The 19,825-nt window shown below is 44.0% G+C and overlaps 1 protein-coding gene across 7 annotated transcripts; it reads right to left on the minus strand.

The window, feature by feature from the left end:
- Positions 1-341: 341 nt before the first annotated feature.
- On the minus strand, positions 342-19,584 carry LOC126527432 (EEF1A lysine methyltransferase 2). 7 transcript variants are annotated; one of them, XR_008611601.2, is made up of 8 exons: positions 19,467-19,580; positions 18,295-18,360; positions 17,133-17,244; positions 14,334-14,438; positions 8,142-8,200; positions 7,366-7,438; positions 6,760-6,915; positions 342-498 (listed from the first exon to the last, which is right to left on the minus strand). XR_008611601.2 is itself a non-coding variant. In XM_050175270.2 (7 exons), the coding sequence occupies exons 1-7, from the start codon at positions 19,529-19,531 to the stop codon at positions 386-388; spliced, it is 690 nt and encodes a 229-aa protein (XP_050031227.1). In that variant the 5' UTR covers positions 19,532-19,575; the 3' UTR covers positions 342-385. The 7 variants fall into 7 exon arrangements, 3 of the variants coding, with proteins under 3 accessions (XP_050031227.1, XP_054924403.1, XP_054924404.1); XR_008611604.2 differs by having other exon boundaries at positions 8,142-8,188; positions 19,467-19,579; XR_008611602.2 differs by lacking the exon at positions 342-498 and adding an exon at positions 2,743-3,406 and having other exon boundaries at positions 19,467-19,582.
- Between the last annotated feature and the right edge of the window lie 241 nt (positions 19,585-19,825).

A 19,825-nucleotide genomic window follows, 5' to 3' on the forward strand; every position in this document is an offset into this window, starting at 1 on the left:
TGCTAGAGTGTGCTCGTTGTCGTGCTCGAAATGTACTCGTGAGCTGTGTGCTCGTAAGCTGTTTGCTGTATGCTCGTCTTGCGGGCTCCATTTGGGAGTCACGCTAGACTGTCGATGTATCTCATGTTCAACTGTAAATAACATGTAAATAAATCCTTCCTAAGTCCCGACGAAGAGTCAAGCTCCTTCCTACAGCTACGACTGCCAAATCTTACATCTGAATGGCAGCGGTGAGATCGGCCTACAGCTCGTAGATCGTCCGACAACTCTAACAAATGGTGGCAGTGGCGAGATCGACCGACGAATCTTACACTGCCCATTGAGAAAGTGGGTCTCACACATTTAGCAAAAACGCCTTTAACGAAAAGCAGACAGATGTGTGCTGTCAAGGTTTTTCCATGGGAGACTTGCACACAAAAACCAGTGCAGTCACAGATTTCCCTTGGCTGCCACCAAATGAAAATGTGGGCGTTGGTATGGTATCCAAGAGCACAAGGTCTGCAAAAGAAAATCGGCGAAGACAGAAAGTGAGGCACACGTGTATGCAAAAACGGCAAAAGGTCTCGCAATGCATACAGCTTCCTCCAAAAATTTACTGGAGGGAACTCTGGTGCTAGTGAACGGCAAATGTGGTGGCGCAGCGAGCATGGCAATGACTGGGCATCCTACTCAACTTGATCATTCCGACTTGAAATGGTTTTGTGACTTGGCAAATCGATGGCTATCAAGAGAACAGCACATTATTAGTGCACCAATTTGCAATGATTATGCATGTGCATAGAAGCCTTCATACATTTAGAAAAATATGCTTTCTTGGAAGTTTTAAAGCATAGTAAGTAATGCCACAAGAATGTTTAATGCGCCAAGCACGAAGGTAAGACAAGCCCATCATTCTCATGGTAGCTGAACAATTACAGCACCAGGGCTCGTAACTGTTGCTGGAAACTTAATGCCGCAATGGCCTTGAAAGCGCAGGCCTGCTGAAAATCACGGCAGAATAAGGTGCATCTTCAGAGGATGGTATGTGGGCTGCATGGGTCAAGGACTGGCTCGTGCAATGGTGCAAGAAATAGCACCAGACCTCAACCCATGAAATGCATGACAGTATGCTCAAGCAGCTCTCCCACTGTCTTGCGGTGCAGCATTCTAAAGCATCATGACCCACTGTCACACCTGGTATCCGTGGATGGGAGACCCGAAGCCAATGAACGCTTGTCCCTTTCAGTCCTACAAAGCTAAGCACTTGATGTGAATTTTCAATTCAGTGTCGAAGATAGCAGCAGGGTTGGCATTTACCACAGTCGTATTAGGGAAAAAAAAAAAAAAAGACTACTCAGTGCACACGTCAGTGGCCAATTTTGTGTGCCCCAAGGATGAGAAGCTTCCACCAACGGGCGCCAATTGAGCTGGGCGCCACATCTTTGAAAATTTGCGACTGCATGAAGCCCTACCAAAGCAATAACATCACTTGAAAAGACTTCAATGTACAGTATGTCAAGAAAGTAGTCGTTCCTGTAGAGATTCATTTGAGTGAATGCGAATAATTGCTTTTTACAAGTGTGTAAACCTTTAAATTGTTCAGGGATACATTGAATAATTTATTCGGGTGAAGTTCAACAAAACATATTTCGCTATAATTATGACCCATTTCTAGATCCCACATTTTCATATACTATATAATGAAGGCTTGCACACGCAGTATATTGGCTGTATTTTTTTTCTAATCTTCTTTTTAGACTATACAGAATTATTAAATATTGCCTGTGGCAATAGCATAATTCTAGTCTAGGTGGACATTACTTTCAGAATAAACTGAAATGTACAATCAACTAATAAGCATAAATTCACTAATTAGATTCTTAAGTAATTCATTTTGGCACATGTCGCAATTTACAAATTGTAGCTGGTCAGTTTGCTAGCATATCCACTTGGAATGAATGAGAGCAAACATTGTGTTGAGGAGGAAAGCAAACACTGAGCTAGCTTTGTCATCACTAGTTAATTTTTAAATAATTTCATCAGGAATATACTCAGTGAAGTGCACTGCACTTATTCCAGTGTGTTTTTCAGGTTTGAACAAAACATGTTGCAGGAAAAGGCAGCTAAAATATGAACAATATTCTGCTTCCTGTTCTTTCAGTTATTATTCCCTGTTCCCGTTTCTATAAGATTGTCTAAATCCATTAGCAAATGAATGTACAGTCATATGTTAATATAATGAACACGGATATAACGAAGTAAGTGTAAAATCTCAGTGACATGAGTGTGCAACAAACGCATGCTTATAACGAATATTGGATATAACGAAGTCAATTTTTGCATTGGATATGACTTCACTATAATGAGGTTTGTATTTGCTGGATTTAAAAGTTGTGACCTTTTATCACATCCATCACTTCAAATGCCTGAGACACTGCTGCCCACAGTTTTAGTAAATTCCTAAGCACTTGTATTGAGGTTACGAATTTGACTAGTCTCAGTCAAGCCAAAACTGGTACCAACACGTTCGGAAACATGTTGCATAACATTTTGCACTAAGAGGTGATGACTTTTCAATATATCTTTTAGGGCTCCATTTTAGAAAGAAATGAGCCTTAGCAGTGCAGCTTACAGGTTGCCTTTTCTTGAAGTCTGCTTCACCAACAGAGCAGAACGCAAAGGAAACAAGCCGAGTGTGCGCACAGTGGGAAAAGAAAATGGGACCACCGCTATTGCCTGTAGGAGTTGAGGAGGATGTCGGGATGAAAACTTGGGAGGTTTATTTACATTATTTACAGTGAGAGTCAATTAACAGTCGTAGAGTCATTACGGGCCGGCAGCAACTCGGACGCTGCGGCCCGTGGCAAGAAGTTCAAAAGAGATGAATCAAGTAATGCTCTAGGAATGCTCTAGGAATCCTCTTCTGCTGCTTCCGGTCTGCGTCTTTTAAGCCCTTTGGTGTCTCGAAGACAAGTCACGTTCGGCCAATGGGAGAGCCCGCTCAGGTGACGCCATTTTCGGCCAATGGTAGGCGCCCGTGCGATGGAGTCACACCCGGCGAAGAGAGTCGCTGCTCGTGTGTTTGTCCGAGGGCTTTCTTCTTCCTGCGGTCTTGCCTTGCTGACTTGCAATGCGCCGTCACAATACATGGATGGGGGCGACGCCACCAGGTTGTCACGGCGCATTACAGCCGTCTTGCTTCGGGACCCACTTTACCCGCCACAGTGCCAGGCTCTCGCTTCACTTTCGGGAAGAGCCAAGCAGTGAATAGCTCCACCGGCTGCACACGAAGTGGGGTCCGCCAATTTGTTTGCACGTGCCGTGCCTCAGGAATGTGGTATCCGTGTTTCTGCGCTCCTTAATTAGCTGTGGTGCGATTCGATGTGGTCTGGGGAACTCGAAGTGGGCTCAGGAAACGGTCCCGTATCTAACATGCCACAGAATGGCAGTGCCCGGTGGAGACAAATTAAGTGACAACTCCACTGTCTCAAAACTTCAATTCCTGCAACATATTGGCTCAATCATTTCAGGGTGCATAACTAAGGTCCACACGAGAAGAAAGGACTAACAAAAAATCACAAGGGCTAACTGAAAGGATGTTCCTCTATAAATATTTGATGGAAAGCATACCATAAAGTGCTATTCGAACAGAATGATTGTGAGAAAATAAAATAGACAACAAACCAATAATCACAACACAATGAAAAAAATGATACCCAAATCAATGTGCTACATCCTGAAGACCCCCAGAAAACATCGCTGGTGTTGAATTTTCTTCAGATCCCAATCTTGATGCGGCAGCCAGATATGCAACCCAATGTATTTGATGTCTCGGGCAGTGCTCAAGCAGTTCACATAGGTCACAGCTAGCATTTCAGCAGCCACCACGTGCATTTTCTAGCACCATGGAGGCCATACAAAACAGAGCTAACAAACAGTCATTTCAAAACAAATACTAATAAGTAGCACAACCTAAATCTAAACAAATAAAAATGTTAATTATTGTCGCAGCTCCTTTCAATACAGAAGAGTACGCATTTGGGCTAGTTGGTTCATGATTACGAGCAGTAAAACAGCGCTAAACAACAGGACGAGGAGAGGGACACCAGCGCTGACTAACAACCAAGTGTCTTTATTCTTTCAGTCAGCATATATAGCGGCAGAGTATATATATATATGCTGACTGAAAGAATAAGGACACTTGGTTGTTAGTCAGCGCTGGTGTCCCTCTCCTCATCCTGTTGTTTAGCGCTGTTTTGCTGCTTTCAATAATTTGACTCCATCAACATAATGTGTTCAGCATAGAAAATAACCTTTCTTCTTTCGAATACGACTTCTCCAAAGCATTGAAGCTAATCAGTGATGATAACCTCAGTCTCAGCATTTCTAATCAGGGGTACACTTTAACTTAGTGCGTCATTCTGATTGGAAAGACTCATGAAGGCCGAAGTATATTCCAGGTCATCATTTTCAGAAAAAGTAAGAAAAAAGAGTAAGAAGTCCAAGCCCAATAAAACATGACAAACAGCTTGAGAATCCTGCGAGTGATTTGGCTAGAAAGACAGGCCCAAATTTACTTTGTATAGCAGACTTTCGTTAATTCGAATACGATTAATTCAATTTTTCAGTTAATTCAATCACGCCCAAAGGTCCCGGCTAGTGCCCATGTGTTTCTATGGGCCCAAACTTCTGATATTTTAATCCTGAAATGGGCCTTCGCCGGTTAATTAGAACCTGACCAGTCAGCACGCACATGCCCGACACCTATGGTGACCCCAATAGTGACCCCTTCAGTGGCAGCGTCTGTCTCGGCGGAGATTAGGGGACAGTGAATGCGTTGAACGCATGTCATCTCCTGTCGAAAATGCCCATTTGCATACGAAGATATTCAAGCAATAATTATAGCTCACCAATGTCCGATTACGGTATTTACCCAATTCTAACGTGCACCTTCTCGTAAAATGAAAATTGGACTGAATATTGCCTGCACATTATAATCAGCAAGGGTGGCGGTGTGGTTTATTGGTAGAGCTGGTGGTTGAGCGCAGGGAAACACAAAGACGAAAGACAACACATTGGACGCATAGGCAGGCAGTGATGTTTAATTCCTTTGCCGAGCCGAACAAAAGTACCTTCAGTGAACGATATCACAGGTCATGTGAGTCACATTACAATAATAATAATAATAACAACAACAACAACAACAACAACAACAACAACAACAATAATAATAATAATAATAATAATAATAATAATAAACCTGGAAGGAACCAAGCAGAGCACCCAAAAGAATTGAGAAAAGACAAACAAAAGTGCTTGTTCTGTCTTCTTCTAGTCTTTCTCTGTGTCACTTCATGCTAAAAACCAGGAATATGTGCTGAAAATTCAGTTCTTTTTCAGTCAAGGTTAAGAAAGTTTTACTGACACATGCATCACAGAAATAGTGAACTTGCTAGGCTTCAATTATTAGTCAAGTGACTCCACATTCTTCAGAGTGACTCCTAGGTGCCCATTCCTAGGTTGAGCGTCTGCTTAACCGCGCAAACATGCCCTTGCCCCTGCTCGTGCATTCATCGTCTTCTTCCACAGCCAACTCGTCGGCATCCCATGGCGCAACTGTGCTTGTGCCACCGCTCATGCGTTCGTCGTCATCTTCCCCCACAGCTGGCTCCGATACCACGCATCGTCCCAGCATTCCCAAACTGCTGCTCCCTCTGCGAAGGCGCTGATGGTACTGGCCCACTGCCAGTTGATGTCGTGATTTCGGTCTCAAATTCTTTGCCTCAATACATCGCAAAATGGAAACGTATTGAGCTGCACTCAAATTTCGCATTAAGGAGTATCGTAATCGTCAAACATCTTTTTCTCCCAACAATAACTATTTTATTGAAAAGGGGTTCATACTCACATCTCTGGCAATTCAGTGCCAGAAAAACTGTGAGGTAGCATTTTATTAGCCTTGTTGCCATGCTCTCTTAGCCGTCCATTATAGAGCTTTAGCGCATCCGGTATTCTGCTAAACAGGCAGGATACCAGGTGAGCGGGGGCATGAACATGTGTTTACAAATACACCACTGCTTAAAATTTACACCAGCAGCAAAGTAGAACACACTACTTGTTTACTGCAATATACGCTTGTGTTTGTCTGGTCGAGCTCTGCACCACAAGGTGGTGGCATGGCTCTGGCTGCTTGCATTTACCCTCGCTCATGCGGTGCTCCACCTGTTTAGTGGAATACCGGGCACGCTAAAGCTTTCTATTTATATGCTGTCCTGTTTGCCCAACATAATAACGGTTACTGGACAACGAGATCGCTTGTGCATCTAATGTGCCTTCTTTTGTCATCACGCTTCCCCTTCGCTCAACCACCTTTAGGCAAAGTATAATAGGATACGAAACCTAAACCACCTTTGCTTTGTTTGTATGTTATACGGCAAGACACAAATGTTGGTCACATGGAAAGTGGGCACACATTTGATTCGAGGGCGTATTAGAATCGGGAAAACGCTGGCAATGAAACCAGTAATGTGTTTGGCAGTCTTTCTGCGTCTTGCTTAATTCGAGCCACCGTATGATTTCATCAATATTGTTGGTCCTATCAAGATCAAATTAATGGAAGTCAAACTGTAAAAAGAATAACTAAAAAAAAAAAAGCTAAAGAGTAAGCAGGTGATGGCCAAGAACCACATGCAGCTGTCTTTGCCAGAATGCCAATCAGTCTTACTAGAACAGTATAGTGTACTTGCTTATACATCTTAAGAGTTCATGTGATAGACCAACCTCTCTTAAAGTGTGCTGTCAGTTCCTGCTGTGTCCAGTTGCATGACACAATCACAAAATGGCCTCCAGTTGCAAGGATTTGTGACAGAACTTCAAGGTAGCACCTGCGTTTTTTTTGCGGATTGTCTGGACAGAGGCTGATGGCATCATACGTTCCTGCAAGACAAGCGTCAAACCATTACACCACTTACTGCACGGGTTACTGACAGGGCAGACAGATGACTAGTACATCTTGATAACGAGCTCATCCACTTTGTGAAACATTTTCTTATGTATAAAACAAGCATATGTGAGCACGTTTATTGCCTTTAATTTAGCCCAACAATTTAGCACTGCAGATATGACCCCTGCAATGAATGGACAAAAATATGTGCACTGTTCACATTTATATCATCTAAAAAGTATGCAATGAGGAACCTTTTTCAATCCTAATGTGTGAAGCCTTCACATGAAGCCAAGTTCAAATGCACACTGCCATGTGAAAACTAAATTGCTATACTGACATGTGTACTTTGTTCGCCTTTTGACACAATTTCATAAGAACAAGAGAGCTAGGTTGCTTTCTGCAGGTGCAAATCCTTCACACAGCATACGAAAAATGCTCACCTTTGTCCAAGACGAAGTCGTATTTCCTTGAGAAACTGGGACATGGCAGGTCCTGTTCAAGAATGTCGCCCACCTTGGAAAACCACCATGAGAAGAGTTCATAAATCAGGTGCTCCCTCTCACGCAAATGTGCTGATGTGCGATGAAGTTGTAATAAGTATAATGGGGACAACTTGTCCTCATTATACCATTGCTAATTGAGGCATATATTACTACTGAAGCTTTGGAAGAAAAATGCATGGGAACTGACAAAATCAAATTATTAAACAATCTTGCCAATATGTAATACATGCCAACTTGTAATACATGATGTGTATGTAACACATACACATCAACTGCACCACCAATAGCAAATAGATTTTCTGCAACAGTTGGCAATACTAACAGCAGCCCTTTGCATCTTGCACACAAGGAATGCATCCCTGAGGCACAATCTCAAGAACTGTGCTGGAAATGTGCCATTTATTTCACCTTTAATAACCAACATGTCAACAGCACTCCACTACAGGTAGGTATTCACTGTGTCTTGCAAATCATGGTGTGCAGCCAAATTAAATAGAAGCTTCATAGTACTATAATTGAAATTCAGCTTCACATTACGTGATCATGTCTGTAACACATGGAAGTGAGACTTCTTCCTGCTTCCACAGCAAGTTTGTGAGTGCCTTTATCAAGCTCCACATGGCTGCTACCAAGAAAAGTGTGTTGTCAATCCTGAATTGCTATTATACTTGCGCCAACATGAGAACAGCACCGATGCCACTTGTAGGTACTACCCAGTGTCATTCACGGAACGGCAGATGGGAGCTTCCGATGACACTTGCTGCAGATTGCTCTTGCCAATGAGTGCAGCAGAGCAACATGGAGGACATGCAGTAAAGAGTATGATTACCAACACGCGTCATCAGTGCTTCAAACGTAAGAGGAAGCGCAGATAGAAAATGCTTTACACAATTGCTATTACAGCTGTGCTACTTATAAAACAACAGAAATTAGTGCCAGACAAGCATTCTGATGTACAACTTGCACTACACCACCACATTGTTTCTTAGAAAATTCAATATGCTTCTTACTTTTCCAAACTTGTAAATCAACAATGACTAGAGTCTAAGCAAATGCTTATTTGTTTTTGTGTGCCCTATATAGTGCCAATTTGACTCAAAGAACAAATTAGGACATTTTCGTAGGTTTATGTAGCACAAAACCAAAACCAATAGGTCATCATCATCATCAGCCTGATTACGCCCACTGCAGGGCAAAGGCCTCTCCCATACTTCTCCAACTACCCCGGTCATGTACTAATTGTGGCCATGTTGACCCTCCAAACTTCCTAATCTCATCTGCCCACCTAACTTTCTGTCGCCCCCTGCTGCGCTTCCCTTCCCTCGGAATCCAGTCCGTAACCCTTAATGACCATCGGTTATCTTCCCTCCTCATTACATGTCCTGCCCATGCCCATTTCTTTTTCTTGATTTGTGGGGATGCGTGACTCTCGCGCGTCCCCTGATGTTTTTCCCGCATAGCGCATCTCCTGATATGCTGTTTTCCCGCACGGCTCGCGTGGCCTGGCGCCCGCGGCGTGGTACAAGCGCGGTGCGAGAGATGGCGCGACTGTCGCGGCGGGGTTACTCGGGCGCCGAAAGGGAAGGCGCTTGGGCTCTTGGGTTGGAGACAGCAAGCAGCACGGACGTGCCGTGCCGCGGGTGGAGCGACCCTTTTTCCCGGCGGGTCGGGCGCACGGCGTGGACGTCCCACGCGCGCGCGGCGACCCATGCTTCTGCGAGACCGCCTCGCGTGGCGGCCTTCGAGCGCGCCTCCGTTGGCGTGACCGAACACGCGAACGACCAGGCGTTGGGATCCAGCATGGGGCGAACATATTCGCTCGCTCGCGGTGAGTCGGACTTCTAGATTTGTCGCGCGCCCATCGGCATGTTTTGGGGATATGAACTCGGCTAGCAGGCATTGATCTATGAAAGGTGCAATAAATGCCCTTGTGACTGTTTGCACTACTGTGTTGTCGTTCCTTTGTCCCAAGAGTACGGAGGAGAGAACCACTTATCTCCCACAGATTTCAACTAAGATGTCATTAACGCGCGTTTGTTCCCTCACCCAATCTGCTCTTTTCTTATCCCTTAACGTTACACCTATAATTCTTCTTTCCATAGCTCGTTGCGTCGTCCTCAATTTAAGTAGAACCCTTTTCGTAAGCCTCCAGGTTTCTGCCCCGTACGTGAGTACTGGTAAGACACAGCTGTTATACACTTTTCTCTTGAGGGATAATGGCAACCTGCTGTTCATGATCTGCGAATGCCTGCCAAACGCACCCCAGCCCATTCTTATTCTTCTGATTATTTCACTCTCATGATCTGGATCAGCAGTCACTACCTGTCCTAAGTAGATGTATTCTCTTACCACTTCCAGTGCCTCGCTACCTATCGTAAACTGCTGTTCCCTTCCGAGACTGTTAAACATTACTTTAGTTTTCTGCAGATTCATATTTAGTCCCACCCTTCTGCTCTGCCTCTCCAGATCAGTGAGCATGCATTGCAGTTGGTCCCCTGAGTTACTAAGCAAGGCAATATCATCAGCGAAGCGCAAGTTACTAAGGTATTCTCCATTTACTCTTATCCCCAATTCTTCCCAATCCAGGTCTCTGAATACCTCCTGTAAACACACTGTGAATAGCATTGGAGAGATCGTATCTCCCTGCCTGACGCCTTTCTTTATTGGGATTTTGTTGCTTTCTTTATGGAGGAGTACAGTGGCTGTGGAGCCGCTATAGATATCTTTCAGTATTTTTACATACGGCTCGTCTACACCCTGATTCCGCAATGCCTCCATGACTGCTGAGGTTTCGACTGAATCAAACGCTTTCTCGTAATCAATGAAAGCTATATATAATGGTTGGTTATATTCCGCACATTTCTCTATCACCTGACTGATAGTGTGAATATGATCTATTGTTGAGTAGCCTTTACGGAATCCTGCCTGGTCCTTTGGTTGACGGAAGTCTAAGGTGTTCCGGATTCTATTTGCAATTACCTTAGTAAATACTTTGTAGGCAACGGACAGTAAGCTGATCGGTCTATAATTTTTCAAGTCTTTGGCGTCGCCTTTCTTATGGATTAGGATTATGTTAGCGTTCTTCCAAGATTCCGGTACGCTCGAGGTCTTGAGGCATTGTGTATACAGGGTGGCCAGTTTTTCTAGAACAATCTGCCCACCATGCTTCAGCAAATCTGCTGTTACCTGATCCTCCCCAGCTGCCTTCCCCCTTTGTATAGCTCCCAAGGCTTTCTTTACTTCTTCCGGCGTTACTTCTGGCATATCGAATTCCTCTAGATTATTCTCTCTTCCATTATCATCGTGGGTGCCACTCGTACTGTATAAATCTCTATAGAACTCCTCAGCCACTTAAACTATCTCATCCATATTAGTAATGATATTGCCGGCTTTGTCTCTTAGCGCATACATCTGATTCTTGCCAATTCCTAGTTTCTTCTTCACTGCTTTTAGGCTTCCTCCGTTCCTGAGAGCTTGTTCAATTCTATCCATGTTATACTTCCTTATGTCAGCTGTCTTACGCTTGTTGATTAACTTCGAAAGTTCTGCCAGTTCTATTCTAGCTGTAGGGTTAGAGGCTTTCATACATTGGCGTTTCTTGATCAGATCTTTCGTCTCCTGCGATAGCTTACTGGTATCCTGTCTAACGGAGTTACCACCGACTTCTATTGCACACTCCTTAATGATGCCCACAAGATTGTCGTTCATTGCTTCAACACTAAGGTCCTCTTCGTGACTTAAAGCCGAATACCTGTTCTGTAGCTTGATCTGGAATTCCTCTATTTTCCCTCTTAGCGCTAACTCATTGATCGGCTTCTTATGTACCAGTTTCCTCCGTTCCCTCCTCAGGTCTAGGCTAATTCGAGTTCTTACCATCCTGTGGTCACTGCAGCGCACCTTACCGAGCACGTCCACATCTTGTATGATGCCAGGGTTAGCGCAGAGTATGAAATCTATTTCATTTCTAGTCTCGCCGTTCGGGCTCCTCCATGTCCACTTTCGGTTATTCCGCTTGCGGAAGAAGGTATTCATTATCCTCATATTATTCTGTTCTGCAAACTCTACTAATACCTCCCCCCTGCTATTCCTAGTGCCTATGCCATATTCCCCCACTGCCTTGTCTCCAGCATGCTTCTTGCCTACCTTGGCATTGAAATCGCCCATCAGTATAGTGTATTTTGTTTTCACTCTACCCATCGCCGATTCCACGTCTTCGTAGAAGCTTTCGACTTCCTGGTCATCATGACTGGATGTAGGGGCGTAGACCTGTACAACCTTCATTTTGTACCTCTTATTAAGTTTCACAACAAGACATGCCACCCTCTCGTTAATGCTATAGAGTTCCTGTATGTTACCAGCTATATTCTTATTAATCAGGAATCCGACTCCTAGTTCTCGTCTCTCCGCTAAGCCCCGGTAGCACAGGACGTGCCCGCTCCTTAACACTGTATATGCTTCTTTTGGCCTCCTAACTTCACTGAGCCCTATTATATCCCATTTACTGCCCTCTAATTCTTCCAATAGCACTGCTAGACTCGCCTCACTAGATAATGTTCTTGCGTTAAACGTTGCCAGGTTCATATTCCAATGGCGGCCTGTCCGGAGCCAGGGATTCTTAGCACCCTCTGCAGCGTCGCAGGTCTGACCGCCGCCGTGGTCAGTTGCTTCGCAGCTGCTGGGGACTGAGGGCCGGGGTTTGATTGTTGTGTTCATATAGGAGGTTGTGGCCAAGTACTGCACCAGGGTGGCCAATCCTGCTCTGGTGAGGGAGTGTGTTACCGGTTCTGGTCACCGGCATCAGGCCACACTCCAGGCCTGTTTATGCAATTTTATCAACACGCGGATTTTTTTTTTTTTTAATCCGGTGGAAAATTGCGCGGCACCGGGATTCGAACCACGGACCTCTTGCACGCGAGGCGGGTGTTCTACCTCTACGCCACCGCTCATGTATTTCATGCTTTAGTCGCACGAGATGGTCAATGGTGGAGCATCCCTTTATGTATCCCCACTGGTGCTTGTCTATTAGGCTTCTTGTTTCAAGGATGAATGTGACTTATGTTTATAATGCTCTCATAGGATTTGGCTAGACATTGTTAGTGCAATGGGCCTATAGCTGCTAAGGGATGTTGCAGGTTTACCAGGTTTTAGAAAAGGCACTACTACTGCATTTTTCCAATCTGCAGGCATTACTCCAGACTCCCATATCTTGTTGAAAAATTTCAGAAGTGCCCCTACCGATGCTTGAGATAAGTGAGCCAGCATTGTGTAGTGGACACGGTCAAGACCTGTTGCCATTTTTTTACCAGCAGAAAGAACTCTGTTCAATTCATGTATTGTGGTGGGGTTATTATACATTTTAGCTGAAGCCCCAGTGGTGGGCAGTCTCTGCTTTTCCACCGACTCTTTATATTTTAAGAATGTATTTGAATAGTTTGCTGAGCTGGAGATGTTGTAAATGTGTTCACCTGATAAGTTGGCCTGGTCCTGTAGTGTTGTTTGTGTGCCTGGACATGTAAGTAGTGGTATTGTGTATAACGAGTGCTCTCCTCTAAATTTCCTCACCTTGTCCCACGTTCGTTTTGATGTGACCGTACTAATAATTGAAGATATGTATTCTTGCCATGATGATTTTTCCGCCTGTCTTCGAATAAATCGTGCTTTGGCTTTGGCCTGTTTGAAGTTTGAGAGGTTGCTATAGGTGGGGTACCTCCATAGGATTCCCCCGGCATTATTTTGTTCTTTTTTAGCGTCGGTACACTCTTTCGTCCACCAGGGATTTAGCTTTTTGCGCACAATACCAGATGACTGGGGTATCACCTCTTCTGCAGCTGAGATAATGACCACAGTGAATTTTTTTAAGTTCATGAACACTTAGGTCTGACAAAAAGACATCTTCCAGTTTCGAGTTCTCCATAAAAACCAGCCAATTAGCGAGATGTCATGCTATAAATCTACAGTAATGTCACAGCATCAAAATTGAACCTCTATAGGAGATAATAAATAATTTAAGTGTGCCTCGATAATGCCTGTATACGCCCATTTTGTATGTTGCTGCTTACAGGTGCCCACTCCACTGACAGGCCCACATGCACGTTACCATGCCTGCGCACAGGGGTCATCTGATGGGCTCACTGCAGACCCTCACAGGGTAACTTTGGGTGGTGACTCCGTGTCCTGTCTGTTCTCCAATTAGAGAGAAGTGCATAACCCTAACAGGCAGTCGGTCGCCTTGTAACACAAGTGCCCTTTAGAAGTTTGCACACTTCAGAAGGAGATCCTTTTTCCAAATATGAGCAAGGTTTTTCATAAACAATTGCCCTATATGTAGAGAACTTGCCCATAGCTGTGGGCAAAACAATATTTATAATGCAACTTATTGATTTCAGGGATTTCATCGGAAGCACAGGAAACAGTACACACAAGATTGGAGCCCATATTTACTATAGTGTCCTTTTGTTCAGAGAAGCAATTAGTTTCAAACCAGATTATTGGGCTTAATGTGCCAATACAACACATGGCATGATATAAGTGGAATGCTCTCAATTAGTTCTGGCCATGTGTATATCTACGCACATGAGTGTTCTTGGATTTTGTGTCTACTGAAAGTCACCCTGGCTGAGAATCGAACCCGCCAATGTTCAGCAGAACGACACGTCGACTGCAGCAGGTGAAGCGATTGGTTTGTGAGTGTAAATTTTTTAGAACAGCTATAAATGGTCAAACTGATTCCTGTTGAATTTATCACTGTGTAGGCTCATGTAATCACTGCATCAACTTTCAAAAAAGTGTGCTCCAGAAATGCTCTCGTATTTCACTTCTGCTGCACATCTGACCTTGACAAGCAAGGAGCGCAACCTTTGTGAAAAAGTGTTTCTCCACATGCAATAAACTCAAAATGGGCTCACCTCAAAAAGGACAGAAACTGCTTCCTTGGCTGCTAATTCCTTTGCAAGGATCACCGCATTCTCAACGTAGTCAACTCCTGTCAGGTTGGTGAAGCCTTCTTTGGCCTAAGAAAGGTCCAGTTTTATGAGGTGCATGCTACAAACATTGAATGGCAGTAGAAAAAATTTGTTCATTAATTCATCCATTACAGAAAACTCAGGCAAAACCCAACCTTCGTAGGCCCGTAATGTCCCAGGGAACAGTCAACTGTGACAACAGTATACGCACTCTTTCTCCTTCGGTCCTCTCGGCTCCTCTCTGCCTCTGAAATTCCAGATCTCCGGCGCAAAGCAACCACTGCATACAATCTCAGTTTGCACACCAAGCCTTACTTCTGGGAAGGGCCATGTGCAGGAATAAATCATGCACTCAATTCTGCATGCCTTGTATATCTTCTGTTATGTCACACCTGGCACATGTGCCAAGTCCTCTGTACACAAAACATTTACCACTTTCATTAACATTATCAGTATCATTAATTAATCTTAGAAAAATATCGATGTATTATTATACTAATTATAGGTACCATTAGAATTCTATCCAAAATTATAACCCTTTTTATTGCCCACTCGGCACATGATGAAATATGAAAATACACAAAGCCCGGAAAAGAGAACGCTCCATTTAACATGCCAAGTGCTTTCAGGCCTGACAAGCTTAAGTGACAAGCATAAGATTTTTATTTTGCACCATTTAGTTGGTCTGACAGAAAACGATTTTAATGTGAAAGCATTATATGCCCCATTGAGTGAAAATCCATCGTATTCAGCGTGACTGAAAGATGGTACCAAAAATGGCCAATGGCACAAAGAGTAAAAACACATTAAAAAAATGCTCGGTTTGATGTCAAATTTCTCAGGGAGGTTCCTGTAAACAAAGTAAATTAATGGCTTTGAAAAGAAAATATTGTAAATTTCGGTCTGGGTGGGTGTCGAACCCGGGCCTCCGGGGTGCGAGATAAGCACGCTTCCCCGATGCCACGGCGGCCCCACACTTGTGGCTAACTAAATCAGAAGCCTAGTGTGTGTGCTACAGGGCACAAGGCGGTGCAGCCAATGAGGAGGACGTGGTGCTGCATCATGAGTGTATAACACTAGCGCATTCATGGCGTTCCGAGGTCTATAAACGGTATAATACTTTCGCATTCCTACACGTAAGCAGTCTTAAGTGTGTCTGCTGAATTTTTATTTTTGGTTCTGCTTTCTGTTATGTGCAGTCATAAGTATGAAAACTAGAGTTGCGAAAAAAAAATTTAGGAGCTTAAAATGAAGTGGAGAGCCCACGTTTGAATTCCATGCAGCATGGCTGTGCCATAGGATATTTTTGGTGATGGTTTTCTCCTGAGGGCACCTCTCCACCTTTACAGTGCAGCACTGCCTTCTTTCTAGTCACACTGACAAGGAAAAGGACTGAATGACACAGCAAAGCACATATTATTCTGGACCGTGCAGGCATTGGAGGCTTGACATACACTCATCAGCATGCGCACAAATTATTGTGCTCCTCTCATGTGCTCCAGCAACATGGCACTCAAAGCTTCATATGGTATCTATGCAATTATGCCACATTGTCCTTCAAGTACAGTGTGAGGGAGCCACCTGGGGCACAAGCTGCAGTGCAGTCAGCCGAAATGTGCAATGAACCAAATGCTTTAGTAACGTGGTGTGCCACTGTGACGTGCTGCTGCTACTTGAAGAAAATGCATCCTTTTGCTACTCCACTAGCAAGGCAACATCCAGAAGCTTATACATGATGTTTGTAGCAATTTCTGGTGTGGCCTAACTAGGCCGTGCAGTCTGTAAGTAACTGCATGGAGAAAGTGAATAGAGAGAGAGAAGGGAGGAAGGAAAGGCAGGGAGTTTAGCCAGATTAAGTCAGTTTGCTACCCTACATGTGGGGAGGAGTGAAAGAGAGAGAGAGAAGACATGAGTCTACATCGCACTTTCACATGCACTAAACTAGGTGCAACATGTCTACAGTCGGGCACTCAAGTCTGTTGCCTTCAGGTACTGAAGCACGCAAATGGCTTTCTGGACTGATAAACTGTGAGGCCAGGCTCCAAAGACCTTTGCTTCTGTAAGAGTACCTATTGTATTATTGTGGCCAGCTGCACAATTAACTGTCAATCGAGCTCATTTCACAGAGTTTGGTTTATCCTATAGAAGGCCGGTAGGAATTTATGTTGACTTGATGTTTCCAATAAATTCACAGTTCAGGACTCAATTTTAGCGTTTGACTCCATGGTGTAACTTTAAAATGGAGAACGGCACACACACACAATTGAGACAAGAAAGAGAGATGAAGCACCGATTTGGAGCTTCGTTCTTTCACTTGCTTGTCTCATTTGTGCGATTGATGTTTTGCGCTGTTTTAATGTTGTTGTTTATGTACCAAATGACAACCAAATGATAGCTCAACAACAAGTTAGCCTGCATGCCATAAAGCTTATGCCAAGATAAACCATAGGTCAAAGTTACAGATATTAAAACAAACGAGCAGAACCAGGTGCAATTATTTTTGCTTACCTAGTTGCAACTGAGTTTACAAGATGAGGGCTACAGAAAGCACTTTGTGTAAATATGTACTTATTAAATTATTCTTTTGCCTTGTATTAAATAACTTTTTAAACATTACAGTAAAAATGTGTGGCCCCAAATAAATTACTAATGCAAGCCTATTTACACCACAGCTCAACCATGCCACTGCTCATGATGTCCTCAAGTGATTATGTGGTCAACTATAAACGAAGAGTAACAAACCAAGTGTACAAGAAGGTGCCCATTTCCACAACCGATGTCCAGAATATGGCTCGTTTTCTCAGCATGCTGCAGCAACCACCTGACAACACGACATTCATTCTTGCTGCCAAACCTAAAGAAAGCATTCAGAAATCTTCTAAGGAAACATAAATGACACCATGTGGACAGAAGCAGCAAGTTTGGAATTTGACCAAAATGCATGGGCTGCTGTCAAAGATATCAATACTTGGAATTGCTTTATGGCGATATCAATGTGATTGGTAATTTCTTGCAAGTCACTACATGCACATTGCATGAGTGAAGCTATTTGGGTGTTAACTATGTGGGACCTGCATTGGCTGGCAAAAGCTGGAAACTTCCGACTTAAGCTGAAGATTGCCGCCGCAATAAAATAGATTAGAGCACATGAGTGACTATAGTTAAGTAGTTACGGCATCAAAGAAACAAGCTACAATGAAAGGTGCATGCAACAGTGCCATGTATTGTATGCGCCTAGACTCTTTAGTGCTGCTCACAAGTTAGAATATGAACGAACTGGGCCAAACAGCCATTTTGCTACAGTCACAATGCCACAAAGTGCTAGTACACAGGACCTAGTTCGTGCGTAAAGAGGTCAGTAAATAATTTGAAGTCCTTGCTTTCAAATGTAGAGAGTTTTAGATTAGGGGATGCAAGCAGCTTACATGCGCAAGATCCCAAACTCTGCCCAGGCTGCTTGCATCCCCTAGTCCAAACCTCCCTAATGAAGTGTTCTTAAAGTCATGTGCATAGGACTGGAAATTCGCACACTCTGGGGTGAAATTCTATCACACAATTAGCATCACCATCCTCTGCAAAGTACGATGTTGTGTGGCGCAAAAGGCTCGGAAAGATTAAAAAAAAGACAGAGAGAGTGCTCTTCCTCTACGTTTCTGCTTTCTGCTCTTAATCTTTTGCACCACAAACACTGTCAACAATCATCATCCTCACAGGCATTTCCTTTCTCTAAGAGTATGAGCTCAATAGTTTCTTAAATGAATCTGCTTCCCGACAGAAAATCACCAGGCACACATTTGAGACACGATGCACCATAATGAACAGCTATAATTATTGCTGTGGAATTAGTTACACCTTAAAAGGTGCAACATTTGCACGAGGAGCTGACTAGAGAGGTAATACTTACCAAACTTCACCCACATCACCGTGGTTTGTGAAGTTATTCAGCTCATTCTGATACGCCTCTTCCCAGCTGAAATATATGTAAAGGTTTTATGTACGTTACTACCTGATCTGCTGTGACAGTGTATGCGTTCACAGAATAGAGCAACTATGCAAAAGCTGTGGGCTACACTGCTTGTAGTAAGAGCTGTGGCAGTGATTGCGTGAAAGAATGAAAAAAACTGCTTAAGCAGGAAGAAAAGACAGTTTACGTGACCATATACATGCAAATATAGGCTAGCCCTAGAAGCATAACTAATGTGGCATTTCAAAACTTTCATTAGTCGACTGTCTTGGAAAGCTCTCGTTCAACCAAGGGCTCTCATTCACAGAATGAGTTGGGCACTTATTTTTCCAAGCAAACAGAGAATCTGTCCTTAATGGACTGCTTTATCTTCATTCTTTGGAAAGTCATTGCCTGTCTCTGGGGCCACATGGCCAGGGATCTCCTTTTAATAATGAGGGAAGCCCATGTCGTTCTGAAGGACTAGTGTAGAATAATTAGAACAAGAAGACCCATTTCCGGATTAGTACTCGGAAAAGAAAGGGTGCTAATAGTGTTTTTAAGCTCGCGTTTTCTCAACTGCTTCATCGTGGCGAATAAACACTAGGCACTTTGCGTCAGTCTGGACTACTGGCAGATCTAGAGAGGTGGCCCTGGGGGCCCGCCACCTACTCCTTAGACGCCCCCTTTTTGCCATTTCCCCAAACTCCCCCCTCTTTTTCTTATTTTACCCTGGATCCGCCCCAATTCTGGACAAATGCCTTTGCTTGAAAAAAGAGCTTCTCAATGTAGCCTGCCTTCCGAGTCCATCCGTGACTACATTCAGTGATTTGCTTCTGTTGAGAACCTCTTAATTTGTAAGGGCATCGGCAGTAAAGCGCAGCCACATGCCGGCGTCGATAGAGTCGTAATAAGTGAAACGTTTGAAAAGTCCTAGATTTCGGGCAATGTCAAAACAGACCCCTAGAACTTCCGAAGTACGCGCTATTCACGAGTTGCTCGTATTCGCATTACACATGCGAAGGCTTTTAAGTCAATATCTTCGATGCAATCAAGAACAAGATAACGTATAACTAGCAAGGAGAATTGCGGAACAAGGGCTACATGAAGTAAAACAATAGCTGTGACGTTACTAAGTTTTCGTCCCAAGTTCCGACGGATTAAGCTCGCCACACGCAACCTCCGAAGAGAGCGCCATATCATAGAATAAAGAAGGCCATGGCAATGCCTCCTTTAGATGCCTGCCGCGTTGTCCGGTAGCTCGGTTCCGGACCCTCTCCCTTTTCTCTCCTCCGCGAAAAGGCAACGAGCGCCTCTCATGGCGAACGCCTGCAACTTTCAATCACGTGCTGTGGCCTCTGAGACTAACATGGCATCTGTCACCGTCTCGGAGGCGCGCAATAACGCCCACTAACAGACGCCCGCGCATATAACGTGCCGGCGGATGCATTCAGCCGCCGCTGCCACATCCGCCGGAAGTTGAAAAGGCAAC

This window comes from Dermacentor andersoni, chromosome 9 (genome assembly GCF_023375885.2).
Source record: "Dermacentor andersoni chromosome 9, qqDerAnde1_hic_scaffold, whole genome shotgun sequence".
Taxonomy (NCBI): domain Eukaryota; kingdom Metazoa; phylum Arthropoda; class Arachnida; order Ixodida; family Ixodidae; genus Dermacentor; species Dermacentor andersoni.

Coding starts and splice junctions, on each gene's coding strand:
- LOC126527432 (XM_055068428.2), bottom strand. CDS start 19,531: ATGGCGCTCTCTTCGGAGGTTGCGTGTGGCGAGCTTAATCCGTCGGAA. Junction 18,361..19,466: donor GAACTTGGGACGAAAACTTA/GTAACGTCACAG, acceptor CATATATTTCAG/CTGGGAAGAGGCGTATCAGA. Junction 7,439..14,333: donor CAGTTTCTGTCCTTTTTGAG/GTGAGCCCATTT, acceptor TGGTTTTCCAAG/GTGGGCGACATTCTTGAACA.